Source organism: Coregonus lavaretus, assembly GCF_964263955.1.
Source record: "Coregonus lavaretus genome assembly, chromosome: 18".
In the NCBI taxonomy this organism is placed as follows: domain Eukaryota; kingdom Metazoa; phylum Chordata; class Actinopteri; order Salmoniformes; family Salmonidae; genus Coregonus; species Coregonus lavaretus.
In genome coordinates this window covers 14,659,272-14,673,149 of record NC_140005.1, presented here as the reverse complement: position 1 = coordinate 14,673,149, position 13,878 = coordinate 14,659,272, and the positions used below count along the sequence as shown (strand labels likewise).

Genomic DNA, 13,878 nt, shown 5'->3' with positions numbered 1-13,878 from the left:
ACACAGCTCTACCTATCACTCAAACACAGCTCTACCTAACACTCAAACACAGCTCTACCTAACACTCAAAACAGCTCTACCTAACACACAAACACAGCTCTACCTAACACTCAAACACAGCTCTACCTAACACTCAAACACAGCTCTACCTAACACTCAAACACAGCTCTACCTAACACTCAAACACAGCTCTACCTAACACACAAACACAGCTCTACCTAACATTCAAACACAGCTCTACCTAACACACAAACACAGCTCTACCTATCACTCAAACACAGCTCTACCTAACACTCAAACACAGCTCTACCTAACACTCAAACACAGCTCTACCTAACACACAAACACAGCTCTACCTAACACTCAAACACAGCTCTACCTAACACTCAAACACAGCTCTACTTAACACTCAAACACAGCTCTACCTAACACTCAAACACAGCTCTACCTAACACACAAACACAGCTCTATCTAACACTCAAACACAGCTCTACCTAACACTCAAACACAGCTCTACCTAACACTCAAACACAGCTCTACCTAACACTCAAACACAGCTCTACCTAAAACTCAAACACAGCTCTACCTAACACACAAACACAGCTCTACCTAACACTCAAACACAGCTCTACCTAACACTCAAACACAGCTCTACCTAACACACAAACACAGTTCTACCTAACACTCAAACACAGCTCTACCTAACACACAAACACAGCTCTACCTAACACACATATACAGCTCTACCTAACACTCAAACACAGCTCTACCTAACACACAAACACAGCTCTACCTAACACACAAACACAGCTCTACCTAACACTCAAACACAGCTCTACCTAACACACAAACACAGTTCTACCTAACACTCAAACACAGCTCTACCTAACACTCAAACACAGCTCTACCTAACACACATATACAGCTCTACCTAACACTCAAACACAGCTCTACCTAACACTCAAACACAGCTCTACCTAACACTCAAACACAGCTCTACCTAACACTCAAACACAGCTCTACCTAACACACATATACAGCTCTAATACTGACAGTTCTAGCTGTAGCAACTATGTACAATATTTGGAAATCTGATTCAGTTTAATCTTGATTAGTATGTAGATATTTGGTCATCTGACTCAGTTTAATCTTGATTAGTATGTAGATATTTGGTAATCTGACTCAGTTGAATCTTGATTAGTATGTAGATATTTGGTAATCTAACTCTGTTCAATCTTGATTAGTATGTAGATATTTCGTAATCTAACTCCGTTTAATCTTGATTAGTATGTAGATATTTGGTAATCTGACCCCGTTTAATCTTGATTAGTATGTAGATATTTGGTAATCTAACTCTATTTAATCTTGATTAGTATGTAGATATTTAGTAATCTGACTCAGTTTAATCTTGATTAGTATGTAGATATTTGGTAATCTGACTCAGTTTAATCTTGATTATTAGATATTTGTGCGTACTTCAACCACAGGCTAAATCCATTCTAACCAAACAGACACAGAAACAGAAACATACTTTCAGACAGACCGATAGACAGAAAGACAGATGTACAGACGGACAGATGCACAGACAGACAGACCGACAGACAGACAAACATTACCTGGTACTGCCCGTTGACTAGGTCTATGGTGATGGTCAGCCCTTGGTCCATGTTCTCAGGTCCAGTCAGTATGTTGGACACCCAGGCTGTACCCATGTCCTGGTCATTGATATAGCTGACAGGGTGAGCGTCCATGTTGAGCCTCAACACACGGTTATTAGTGGTGTCCTCCACCGCGTTGGGAATACAGTACCTAGACAGGGATGGGTTATGTTGTTGTTGTTATTGGGATACTATGACGTGATGTCGATTTTGTTGTGATGCGGCTTTTGTTGTAGCTGTATTTTGTATATTTTGTTATATTTGTTGTGCTGCAAGAGAGAATTGGTTTTCTGTTCACTTACTTGGTTAAACGAAAGCTTATCTAGTTAATACATCTGTATATCAATCAATCAATCAATCAATCCATCAATATACAGTACCTCTCCACTAAGGGGTGTACCCTGGGGTGGCTGGGGGGGCAGCGGCACTCTGACTGGGCGTGGAGGAGGGGCAGGAAGCCTGAATACACCTCCACTATCTCTCTGGAGTGGGAGACAATGGATCAGGTTGTGAGCCAGATGCACAATGGTGTCGGGATCAGTCTCAAAATAAAATTTTGCAAAAGGTAATTTCATGAACTGCTGTATTAATATACAATAATAAATATCCCATTAAGAAGACGCTTTTATCCAAAGCGACTTACAGTTATGAATGCATACATTTTACGTGAGGGTGGCCCCAGGAATCGAACCCACGACCCTGGCGGTGCAAGCGCCGTGCTCTACCAACTCAGCCATACAGGACCATATTTTATTAATTACATTAGAATCATATGAAACATCCCTCCGTCCCTCTCACCTGTTAGTCAGCGTGTTGGGATAGAATCTGAAGTCCTGCATCCTGCCCATGAATTGATCTGACCCTGGTGAGAAAGAAGAGAGGGATGTCAATGGTGTGTATTGAAGACAGTCAGCTGGATCCATAGTGACCAGTGGATTAGCTTATCTTTCTCTTTATTCTCTGTTAAACACACAACGAAACTGAGCTGAGTACTGTTTAGTTTATCTTGCAGTGCTATAAATGTTACAGTTGACTCGGATGTAAGATATAGTAGGGCTCTCTATGTCTAAGCTAGCGAGACACACAGTTAACAGTCAGATGAACCATAGAGAGACACACAGTTAACAGTCAGAGGAACCATAGAGACACAGTTAACAGTAAGATGAACCATAGAGAGACACACAGTTAACAGTCAGAGGAACCATAGAGAGACACACAGTTAAGAGTCAGAGGAACCATAGAGAGACACACAGTTAACAGTCAGAGGAACCATAGAGACACAGTTAACAGTCAGAGGAACCATAGAGAGACACACAGTTAACAATCAGAGGAACCATAGAGAGACACACAGTTAACAATCAGAGGAACCATAGAGAGACACACAGTTAACAGTCAGAGGAACCATACAGAGACACAGTTAACAGTCAGAGGAACCATAGAGAGACACAGTTAACAGTCAGAGGAACCAAGAAGTATTTCTTTCTCTCTGTCTCTTACTCTCTCTCTCTCTCTCTGGCTCTCTCCTCTCTCTCTCTCTCTCTCTCTCTCTCTCTCTCTCTCTCTCTGTCTCTCACTCTCCCTCTCTCTGGCTCTCCTTCTCTCTCTCTCTCTACCTTTCTCTCTCAATTCAATTCAATTTAAGGGCTTTATTGGCATGGGAAACATATGTTAACATTGCCAAAGCAAGTGAAGTAGATAGTAAACAAAAGTGAAATAAACAATAAATATTAACAGTAAACATTACACTCAGAAGTTCCAAAAGAATAAAGACATTTCAAATGTCATATTATGTACAGTGAGGGAAAAAAGTATTTGATCCCCTGCTGATTTTGTACGTTTGCCCACTGACAAAGAAATGATCAGTCTATAATTTTAATGGTAGGTTTATTTGAACAGTGAGAGACAGAATAACAACAAAAAAATCAAGAAAAGCGATGTCAAAAATGTTAATAATTGATTTGCATTTTAATGAGGGAAATAAGTATTTGACCCCCTCTCAATCAGAAAGATTTCTCGCTCCCAGGTGTCTTTTATACAGGTAACGAGCTGAGATTAGGAGCACACTCATAAAGGGAGTGCTCCTAATCTCAGCTTGTTACCTGTATAAAAGACACCTGTCCACAGAAGCAATCAATCAATCAGATTTCCCTCACTGTACAGTGTTGTAACAATGTGCAAATAGTTAAATTACAAATGGGAAAATAAATAACCATAAATATGGGTTGTATTTATAATGGTGTTTGTTCTTCACTGGTTGCCCTTTTGTTGTGGCAACAGGTCAAAAATATTGCAGCTGTGATGGCACACTGTGGTTTTTCACCCAGTAGATAAGGGAGTTGATCAAAATTGGGTTTATTTTCTAATTCTTTGTGGATCTCTGTAATCTGAGGGAAATACAGTGGGGAGAACAAGTATTTGATACACTGCCGATTTTGCAGGTTTTCCTACTTACAAAGCATGTAGAGGTCTGTAATTTTTATCATAGGTACACTTCAACTGTGAGAGACGGAATCTAAAACAAAAATCCAGAAAATCACATTGTATGATTTTTAAGTAATTAATTTGCATTTTATTGCATGACATAAGTATTTGATCACCTACCAACCAGTAAGAATTCCGGCTCTCACAGCCCTGTTAGTTTTTCTTGAAGAAGCCCTCCTGTTCTCCACTCATTACCTGTATTAACTGCACCTGTTTGAACTCGTTACCTGTATAAAAGACACCTGTCCACACACTCAATCAAACAGACTCCAACCTCTCCACAATGGCCAAGACCAGAGAGCTGTGTAAGGACATCAGGGATAAAATTGTAGACCTGCACAAGGCTGGGATGTGCTCCAGGACAATAGGAAGGCAGCTTGGTGAGAAGGCAACAACTGTTGGCGCAATTATTAGAAAAGTTCAAGATGACGGTCAATCACCCTTGGTCTGGGGCTCCATGCAAGATCTTACCTCGTGGGGCAGCAATGATCATGAGGAAGGTGAGGGATCAGCCCAGAACTACACGGCAGGACCTGGTCAATGACCTGAAGAGAGCTGGGACCACAGTCTCAAAGAAAACCATTAGTAACACACTACGCCGTCATGGATTAAAATCTTTGGAGGGAGCTGAAAGTCCGTATTGCCCAGCGACAGCCCCGAAACCTGAAGGATCTGGAGAAGGTCTGTATGGAGGAGTGGGCCAAAATCCCTGCTGCAGTGTGTGCAAACCTGGTCAAGACCTACAAGAAACGTATGATCTCTGTAATTGCAAACAAAGGTTTCTGTACCAAATATTAAAGTTCTGCTTTTCTGATGTATCAAATACTTATGTCATGCAATAAAATGCAAATTAATTACTTAAAAATCATACAATGTGATTTTCTGGATTTTTGTTTTAGATTCCGTCTCTCACAGTTGAAGTGTACCTATGATAAAAATTACAGACCTCTACATGCTTTGTAAGTAGGAAAACCTGCAAAATCGGCAGTGTATCAAATACTTGTTCTCCCCACTGTATGTGTCTTTAATATGTTCATACATTTGGCAGGAGGTTAGGAAGTGCAGCTCAGTTTCCACCTCATTTGTGGGCAGTGTGCACATAGCCTGTCTTTTCTTGAGAGCCAGGTCTGCCTACGGCGACCTTTCTCAATAGCAAGGCTATGCTCACTGAGTCTGTACATAGTCAAAGCTTTCCTTAAGTTTGGGTCAGTCACAGTGGTCAGGTATTCTGCCACTGTGTACAGTCTGTTTAGAGCCAAATAGCATTCTAGTTTTCTCTGTTTTTTTGTTAATTCTTTCCAATGTGTCAAGTAATTCCCTTTTTTTTCTCATGATTTGGTTGGGTCTAATTGTATTGTTGTTGTTGTCCTGGGGCTCTGTGGGGTCTGTTTGTGTTTGTGAACAGAGCCCCAGGACCAGCTTACTTAGGGGACTCTTCTCCAAGTTCATCTCTCTGTAGGTGATGGCTTTGTTATGGAAGGTTTGGGAATTAGTTCGTTTTAAGTGATTATATAATTTAACGGCTCTTTTCTGGATTTTGATAATTAGCGGGTATCGGCCTAATTCTGCTCTGCATGCATTATTTGGTGTTTTCGTTGTACACAGAGGATATTTTTGCAGAATTCTGCATGCAGAGTCTCAATTTGGTGTTTGTCCCATTTTGTGAATTCTTGGTTGGTGAGCGGACCCCAGACCTCACAACCATAAAGGGCAATGGGTTCTATAACTGATTCAAGTATTTTTAGCTAATTGGTATGTCAAATGTTATGTTCCTTTTGATGGCATACAAGGCCCCTCTTGCCTTCTCTCTCTCTCTCTCTCTCTCTCTCTCTCTCTCTCTCTCTCTCTCTCTCTCTCTCTCTCTCTCTCTCTCTCTCTCTCTCTGGCTCTCCTTCTCAATTCAATTCAATTCAATTTGCTTTATTGGCATGACGTAACACTGTACATATTGCCAAAGCTTACTTTGGATATTTACAATATTAGCATAATTAAAATAATAATAATAAATATTGTCAACGGGACAACAGCAACAACAATAACCAAGGGTCAAAATAACCATTGAACAATAACAATATAGAGGACATGTGCAGGTTGGTTGGTCTGTCAGACATTGTCCCTCATCTAATGGCAGGCAGCAATGTAGTGCGCTGCCAACCCACAGCTCTCTGCGTCCTCCCCCAACAGGACGGGTAGCCTTTTCTCATCAGAGAGGTCTTTGAAACCTTGAAAAACTGTTTCAAATTTGGGGAAATTACACTCTCTAATTGTTTTATATTTTTGACATTTTGTCAAGAAATGTAGCTCTGTCTCAGGTTCTGCTGTGGTGCAGTGGTTGCACAGCCTTTTCTCTACAGGGAGCCAGGTTTTCCTGTGTCTACCCTTCTCTCTCTCTCTGTCTCTCTCTCTCTCTCTCTCTTTGCCATAATCACTTGTCGGTTTTGCTGAGACTACAGAATGACATGTGTACTTAGGCTCTGTCCATACTTTCAGATTCTAGACAACTCTGTTTCTTCGGCTACTGTACCTTTCAACTGAAGCCTTGGCCACTAACAGAAACACTGAACACACATAAGGAGCATATGTGCAGTAAAGTGGATTCCTTTATAAAACGTGTCTGTCAGTATCAGTGGTGAAACAGTGGCAGACTGTGTGTACTGTTGCCTGTTGGCAGTGGGAGGAGAGCTGTACATCTGAGAGGGTTCATCATCAGGACATGAATCCAAACACATGGGAGAGAATTGAGCGAGACTAAGAACACAGGAGACTTTCCCTGCCTTTTCCCTGTCCAGTTAAGAGTCTTGTCTTCCTCTGCCGAACAAAGAGTCTTTCCCTGCCCAGCTAACTTCTCTGTTGTTCCACACCTATCACAACTAGAGCTAACATCTCCTAGCGTCAGAAGGCCTGCCATCTTTATCTGTGTGTGTGTGAGGAATGGGGGGAGTGTGTGTGTGTGAGGAGGGGGGGAGTGTGTGTGTGTGTGGAGAGATGTAGACAGGATAGATGATGGAGGAGAGCAGCTCTACAGCTCTCTACAGCCCAGGGCTTTGGATGAGGGCTTCTTTAGCGTGTGGAAACAGGATTAGGCCACAAAAACACTGAGCATTGTTGCTTTGATGATGCGCTGGACGCCTTCTTCTCTCTCTCTCTCCTCTTCTCTTCTCCTTTTTCCCCTCTCTCTCTTTCCTTTGTCATTTTTTTGTTTTATTTTCAACGTGTCTTCTCCGACAATGATAAACGGTAAAATAATTGAATAATAATATATTGAATGCTTTAACAGAAATGACCGTAACCAAACAAACATTGCAGATTAGAAATTATAGGAATTAACGGTAAATGTACTACTGGTGATATATGTAATTGGGAATTGATAGACACAAAAAATCAAACACGAACAATTCACACAATGAAGTTATGAAACAATGAATGTGCACAAATTGGCGGGAGAGAGCACATTCTGGAGAGAGACGTGCATTGTGCATCTTAGCCACAATCTCCTTCTTCTTGGACTGTGTCATCCCCGTAGCCTCCGCAATGGATTAGTCTCGGCCTCCGCAATGGATTAGTTCACTGAGATGGGCGTGAATTAGACAGGTGTCTCATGTGCCATAAAAAAAATATATACACTACCAGTCAAAAGTTTGGACACACCTACTCATTCAAGGGTTTTTCTTTCTTTATTTTATTTTTTTTACATTGTAGAATAATAGTGAAGACATCAAAACGATGAAATAACACATATGGAATCATGTAGTAACCAAAAAAGTGTTAAATAAATCAAAATATATTTTATATTTGAGATTCTTCAAATAGCCACCCTTTGCCTTGATGACAGCTTTGCACACTCTTGGCATTCTCTCAACCAGCTTCATGAGGTTAGTCACCTGGAATGCATTTCAATTAACAGGTGTGCCTTCTTAAAAGTTAATTTGTGGAATGTATTTCCTTCTTAATGTGTTTGAGCCAATCAGTTGTGTTGTGACAAGGTAGGGGGGGGGTATACAGAAGATAACCCTATTTGGTAAAAGACCAAGTCCATATTATGGCAAGAACAGCTCAAATAAGCAAAGAGAAACGACAGTCCATCATTACTTTAAGACATGAAGGTCAGTCAATATGGAAAAGTTTATTCAAGTGCAGTCGCAAAAACCATCAAGCGCTATGATGAAACTGGCTCTCATGAGGACCGCCACAGGAATGGAAGACCCAGAGTTACCTCTGCTGCAGAGGATAAGTTCATTAGAGTTACCAGCCTCAGAAATTGCAGCCCAAATAAATGCTTTACAGAGTTCAAGTAACAGACACATCTCAACATCAACTGTTCAGAGCAGACTGCGTGAATCATTCCTTCATGGTCGAATTGCTGCAAAGAAACCACTACTAAAGGCCATCAATAAGAATAAGAGACTTGCTTGGGCCAAGAAACACGAGCAATGGATATTAGACCGGAGGAAATGTGTCCTTTTAAGAGATTGTTGGTTCCAACCGCTGTGTCTTTGTGAGACGTGGTGTGGGTGAACGGATGATCTCCGTATGTGTAGTTCCCACCGTAAAGCATGGAGGAGGAGGTGTTATGGTGTGGGGGTGCTTTGCTGGTGACACTGTCACAGCATTCTACAGCGATATGCCATTCCATCTGGTTTGGGCTTAGTGGGACAATCATTTGTTTTTCAACAGGACAATGACCCAACACCCCTCCAGGCTGTGGAAGGGCTATTTGACCAAGAAGGAGAGTGATGGAGTGCTGTATCAGATGACCTGGCCTCTACAATCCCCCGACTTCAAACCAATTGAGATGGTTTGGGATGAGTCGGACGGCAGAGTGAAGGAAAAGCAGCCAACAAGTGCTCAGCATATGTGGGAACTCCTTCAAGACTGTTGGAAAAGCATTCCAAGTGAAGCTGGTTGAGAGAATGCCAAGAGTGTGCAAAGCTGTCATCAATGCAAAGGGTGGCTATTTGAAGAATCTCACAAATAAAATATATTTTGATTTGTTTAACACTTTTTTGGTTACTACATGATTTCATATGTGTTATTTCATAGTTTTGATGTCTTCACTACTATTCTACAATGTAGAAAATATAAAAAATAAAGAAAAACCTTTGAATGAGTAGGTGTGTCCAAACTTTTGACTGGTACGGTATGTATGCATCATGTGTTATCTTGTTGTTACCGTTAGAGCTCAGTCCGACTCTCATGGCACTGTCCGTATTGATGTCAGAGATGGGTGAGGTCAGAGGTCGAGTGTCAAAGGGCGTCCCGTCCTCCTCCAGTCCATCCAGGAAGAGACTGACGCTTTTGCCATGCACCTGTGGACCAATTAGAATGCAAAATTATTCTGTGGATCAAACAGAACTCAATGTTACTTTGTGCTTGAGACATTACTTTATTCTGTGCTTCAGACATTTAGATGAACTTTTATACAGTGAAGTGTTAAAAAGTTACAATTTCACTGACAAGGTTTTGACCATCTCTTGGTCCTTGCCTTGTCCTGATACAAGCTTTATAAAGAGTATCTAACAGTGTGATGATCCTGTCTCTGAAGGAGAGTAAGACGTATAGCCCAGCAGCCTTCAGCGTTCAGTCTGCCAGTCAGTTTGACGCTAGGAGTGAATTATACACAGGGATAATCTTCCAGTTCATTTCCCTACCAGAAACCCCCTCAGGCAAAAACCTCAGCCACAAATGAGCTTCCTGTTGACCAAAACCCCTCCTCTCCCCGGCCATGAATATTAAAACACAAACACAGTCAAAGCAAATGCTTCCATTCAGATCAAAACTCCAGAAAAATATGTTCATAGACCTTAGAAAACTTCAACGTCTCTTCTCTCTTTCTCCCCTCTCTCTCTCAAAATGTTTCTGTCTATCCCCCTCTTGCTGTGTCTGGCTAGCATGCACTGTGGTAGCACAGATAAAACCACTCTCTCTCTTTTCTAACACATTCCCTCTCTCTCTCAAGTTTGTGTTTCCTATCCACCTCTTCTCTCCTCGCCTCTTTAGAGGAGTTGAAAAAGGTGCAGGGGAAATAAGTCTGTCTCAAAACGTCTTTGGGGATGAAGGCAAGGCGGCGCTCGGCTCGACTCAACAACTGCCTGTCTGTCTGGAAGATACTTAAGCTTTGCACTTTCATGACGGCTGATTGAAGTCTGCGGAGACGGCGAGAGAGAGAGAGATGGAAAGACGGAGAAAGAGAAGGACGTAGAGAGAAGGCCGCTCTCGGAATCTGTAACCAGCCAATGGTGTGCATGGAGATCTGAAGAGTTGTCATGGTGATGTAAATGAATTGGAAAGAGCTTCATCCTGCTTAGCGCCGCGCACCCCTTTGAAACACTGGCCAGCACTCCTTTGTTAGTTTTAGAAAATGCAATTTTTTCTCTTCTTCTTTTTTACCTCTCTTTGCTGCCTTCACTCTTTTTTCAACTACTGTTGCTTCAAGAGACCCTTGAGTTTCTTCTTCCTCCTCTTCTTCTTCTTCTTCTTCTTCTTCTTCTTCTTTCCCTAACTTGTATTTCTCACCTGTCCCATTGACAGCAGGTGCTGTAGAGAGCGGCCCAGATTAACACCTGTCTCTCGCCTGCCTCCTACCTGTCTCTCTTACCTGTCTCTCTCTCACCTGTCGCCTATCTGTCGCTCTCACTTTTCTCTCTCTCACATGTCATCTCTCATAGCCAGTCCATTGAATGTAGCTGTGCAGTAGAACAGTGTGTTTTACATGCCCAGATTAACCCAAGGCCTGGCCAGTGGCAGTGGAAAGCTTTGAATGACTCACTGAGCACTGATCACTGATCACTGGACACTGGCAATCAAACAGCTTTAAAAGCTCTCCGCTTTCAGTGTGTGTGTGTGTGTATGTGTGTGTGTGTATGTGTATGTGTGTGTGTGTGTGCATGTGTGTCTGTGTAGGTGTGTGTGTGTGTGTGTGTGTGTGTGTGTGTGTGTGTGTGTGTGTGTGTGTGTGTGTGTGTGTGTGTGTGTGTGTGTGTGTGTGTGTGTGTCGGGGGTGTGAGGGGAAGATGAGTTGAGTGTGTGTGGTAGAATGTCCCATTGTCTGACCTGTCCCTTTGACCCATTAGTTTATCTGCTGATGTAACAAGGCAGGGTTGGGAGTCACGTATCTGCTGTGGACTGTGATCTGGGACAGACAGACAGACAGACAGATGGAGGGAGAGAGAGAGCAGAGAGAGAGAGAGAGAGAGAGAGAGAGCGAGAGAGAGAGAGAGAGAGAGAGAGAGAGAGAGAGAGAGAGAGAGAGAGAGAATAGAGAGAGAAAGAGAGAGAGAGAGATGGTGAAACCTGATGAAGTGTCATTAAGGTAGTTACTAGCAGAGGCTTTATGTCAGTATGAATGATAAGGCTGTTCCTGTTGTGTGAATCGTACACCTGGAGCCTGACTCTGTTTTAGAGTAATTTCCCAGTTAGCTCTCTGTGCTTTTGTATGAGATTCTATTAGTACATTAGTTCTCCAAAAGGACTACACTTTATAAACATTATAGGCCTTTATAGGGTTGCAATATTCCTGTAACTTTCTGAAATTCCTAGGTTTTTCAGAAATCCTGATAGGAGGATTCCAGATTTCGTGCTTATTCCCTCCTGATTCTGGGAATCTTGCAACCAAGATTTTTGAAAAACCTTGGAATTTGGGGGAAAATCCCGGAATTTTGCAACCCTAGGCATTTAAAATAATTTACAAATAAGTACTTATACGCTGTATTTGAAATGAGATCCCATATGGGCTGATTTAGCAACAGAAGCTATTCAGAGGAGTGAATCCGAGCAGGTTTGAGTCAGATCTACCTACATTAGTATATTAGTATGCTAGACACACAGAGGAAGGGTATTATTGTATATTTACATTGATGTCAGTTAGCAGAGGGTCTTATCCAGAGCGTATTACAATAAATGCATTGAGCTGAGGATGTGTAAATACATTACTGTGCAAATAGGCCGGGAACAGACGGAGAGCTTAAGATTTCTATTAGGATGTATGATATTAGTGGGTATTAGGACTTAGCATTAGAACAGATGCCCTTTCCTGCTGCCCTGCAGATGACACTAGCTCAATAGAGGCGCCTGTCATACGCACGCACACACACATACTCACATGCATACACATACACGCACACAGTGGATAGAGAGGCCTCCGACTCTGACATACACACACACACATACACGCACGTCTCACGCACAGGATAGAGAGGCCTGTGTCTCTGACACTCCAAACAAGCCCCCACTGCCTTCCCTGACCTAGCTCAGCCCCCCTCCTCACCCCTCCCACAACCCCTCCTCTCCCCCACTGTGACTGACACACTACTCACTGATAACACACTCTTATTCCAGGGCCGGGAGAGCTGTCAGAGGGGAGAGAGACACTCAACAGAGGAAGGAGGGATGGAGGGAGGGAAGAAGGGATGGAGATATCAGAAGGAGAGATACTCCTGTGCTGCTGGATGAGGCTACGGACCGACATGCACACACACACACATGCGTGCACAAACAGACCCAGAATCCTCTCCATGTTTTATTTATGGTCCTGTCTCGTCCTCTCTGTGTGACTGACTCTTATCATTTAAATGAAGCAGAAATGTTTTCCTGTTTGTAATTTGTTACATTATCACAGGCTTTAGTATACAGCAGGGCCAGGGCCAAGAGAGGAGTGAAATATCACCACTGTCTGAAAAGAGAGGGGGGGAGGAGGAAAAATATATACAGTGGGGGAAAAAAGTATTTAGTCAGCCACCAATTGTGCAAGTTCTCCCACTTAAAAAGATGAGAGAGGCCTGTAATTTTCATCATAGGTACACGTCAACTATGACGGACAAATTGAGCATTTTTTTTTCCAGAAAATCACATTGTAGGATTTTTAATGAATTTATTTGAAAATTATGGTGGAAAATAAGTATTTGGTCACCTACAAACAAGCAAGATTTCTGGCTCTCACAGACCTGTAACTTCTACTTCTCCTCTGTCCTCCACTCGTTACCTGTATTAATGGCACCTGTTTTAACTTGTTATCAGTATAAAAGACACCTGTCCACAACCTCAAACAGTCACACTCCAAACTCCACTATGGCCAAGACCAAAGAGCTGTCAAAGGACACCAGAAACAAAATTATAGACCTGCACCAGGCTGGGAAGACTGAATCTGCAATAGGTAAGCAGCTTGGTTTGAAGAAAGCAACTGTGGGAGCAATTATTAGGAAATGGAAGACATACAAGACCACTGATAATCTCCCTCGATCTGGGGCTCCACGTAAGATCTCACCCCGTGGGGTCAAAATGATCACAAGAACGGTGAGCAAAAATCCCAGAACCACACGGGGGGGCCTAGTGAATGACCTGCAGAGAGCTGGGACCAAAGTAACAAAGCCTACCATCAGTAACACACTACGCCGCCAGGGACTCAAATCCTGCAGTGCCAGACGTGTCCCCCTGCTTAAGCCAGTACATGTCCAGGCCCGTCTGAAGTTTGCTAGAGTGCATTTGGATGATCCAGAAGAGGATTGGGAGAATGTCATATGGTCAGATGAAACCAAAATATAACTTTTTGGTAAAAACTCAACTCGTCGTGTTTGGAGGACAAAGAATGCTGAGTTGCATCCAAAGAACACCATACCTACTGTGAAGCATGGGGGTGGAAACATCATGCTTTGGGGCTGTTTTTCTGCAAAGGGACCAGGACGACTGATCCGTGTAAAGGAAAGAATGAATGGGGCCATGTATCGTGAGATTTTGAGTGAAAACC

General features: G+C 42.5%; 1 protein-coding gene across 1 annotated transcript in view; it reads right to left on the bottom strand.

Annotated features, from left to right (window-relative positions):
• The window catches only part of ush2a (Usher syndrome 2A (autosomal recessive, mild)), a gene marked incomplete at both ends in the record, with an annotated part of 418,741 nt that overhangs the window by 329,527 nt on the left and 75,336 nt on the right, over window positions 1–13,878 (bottom strand). Inside the window, 4 exon segments of the mRNA XM_084181556.1 lie at window positions 1,617–1,809; window positions 2,039–2,140; window positions 2,457–2,520; window positions 9,310–9,445. Of these exon segments, the coding sequence (XP_084037682.1) occupies window positions 1,617–1,809; window positions 2,039–2,140; window positions 2,457–2,520; window positions 9,310–9,445 (495 nt within the window).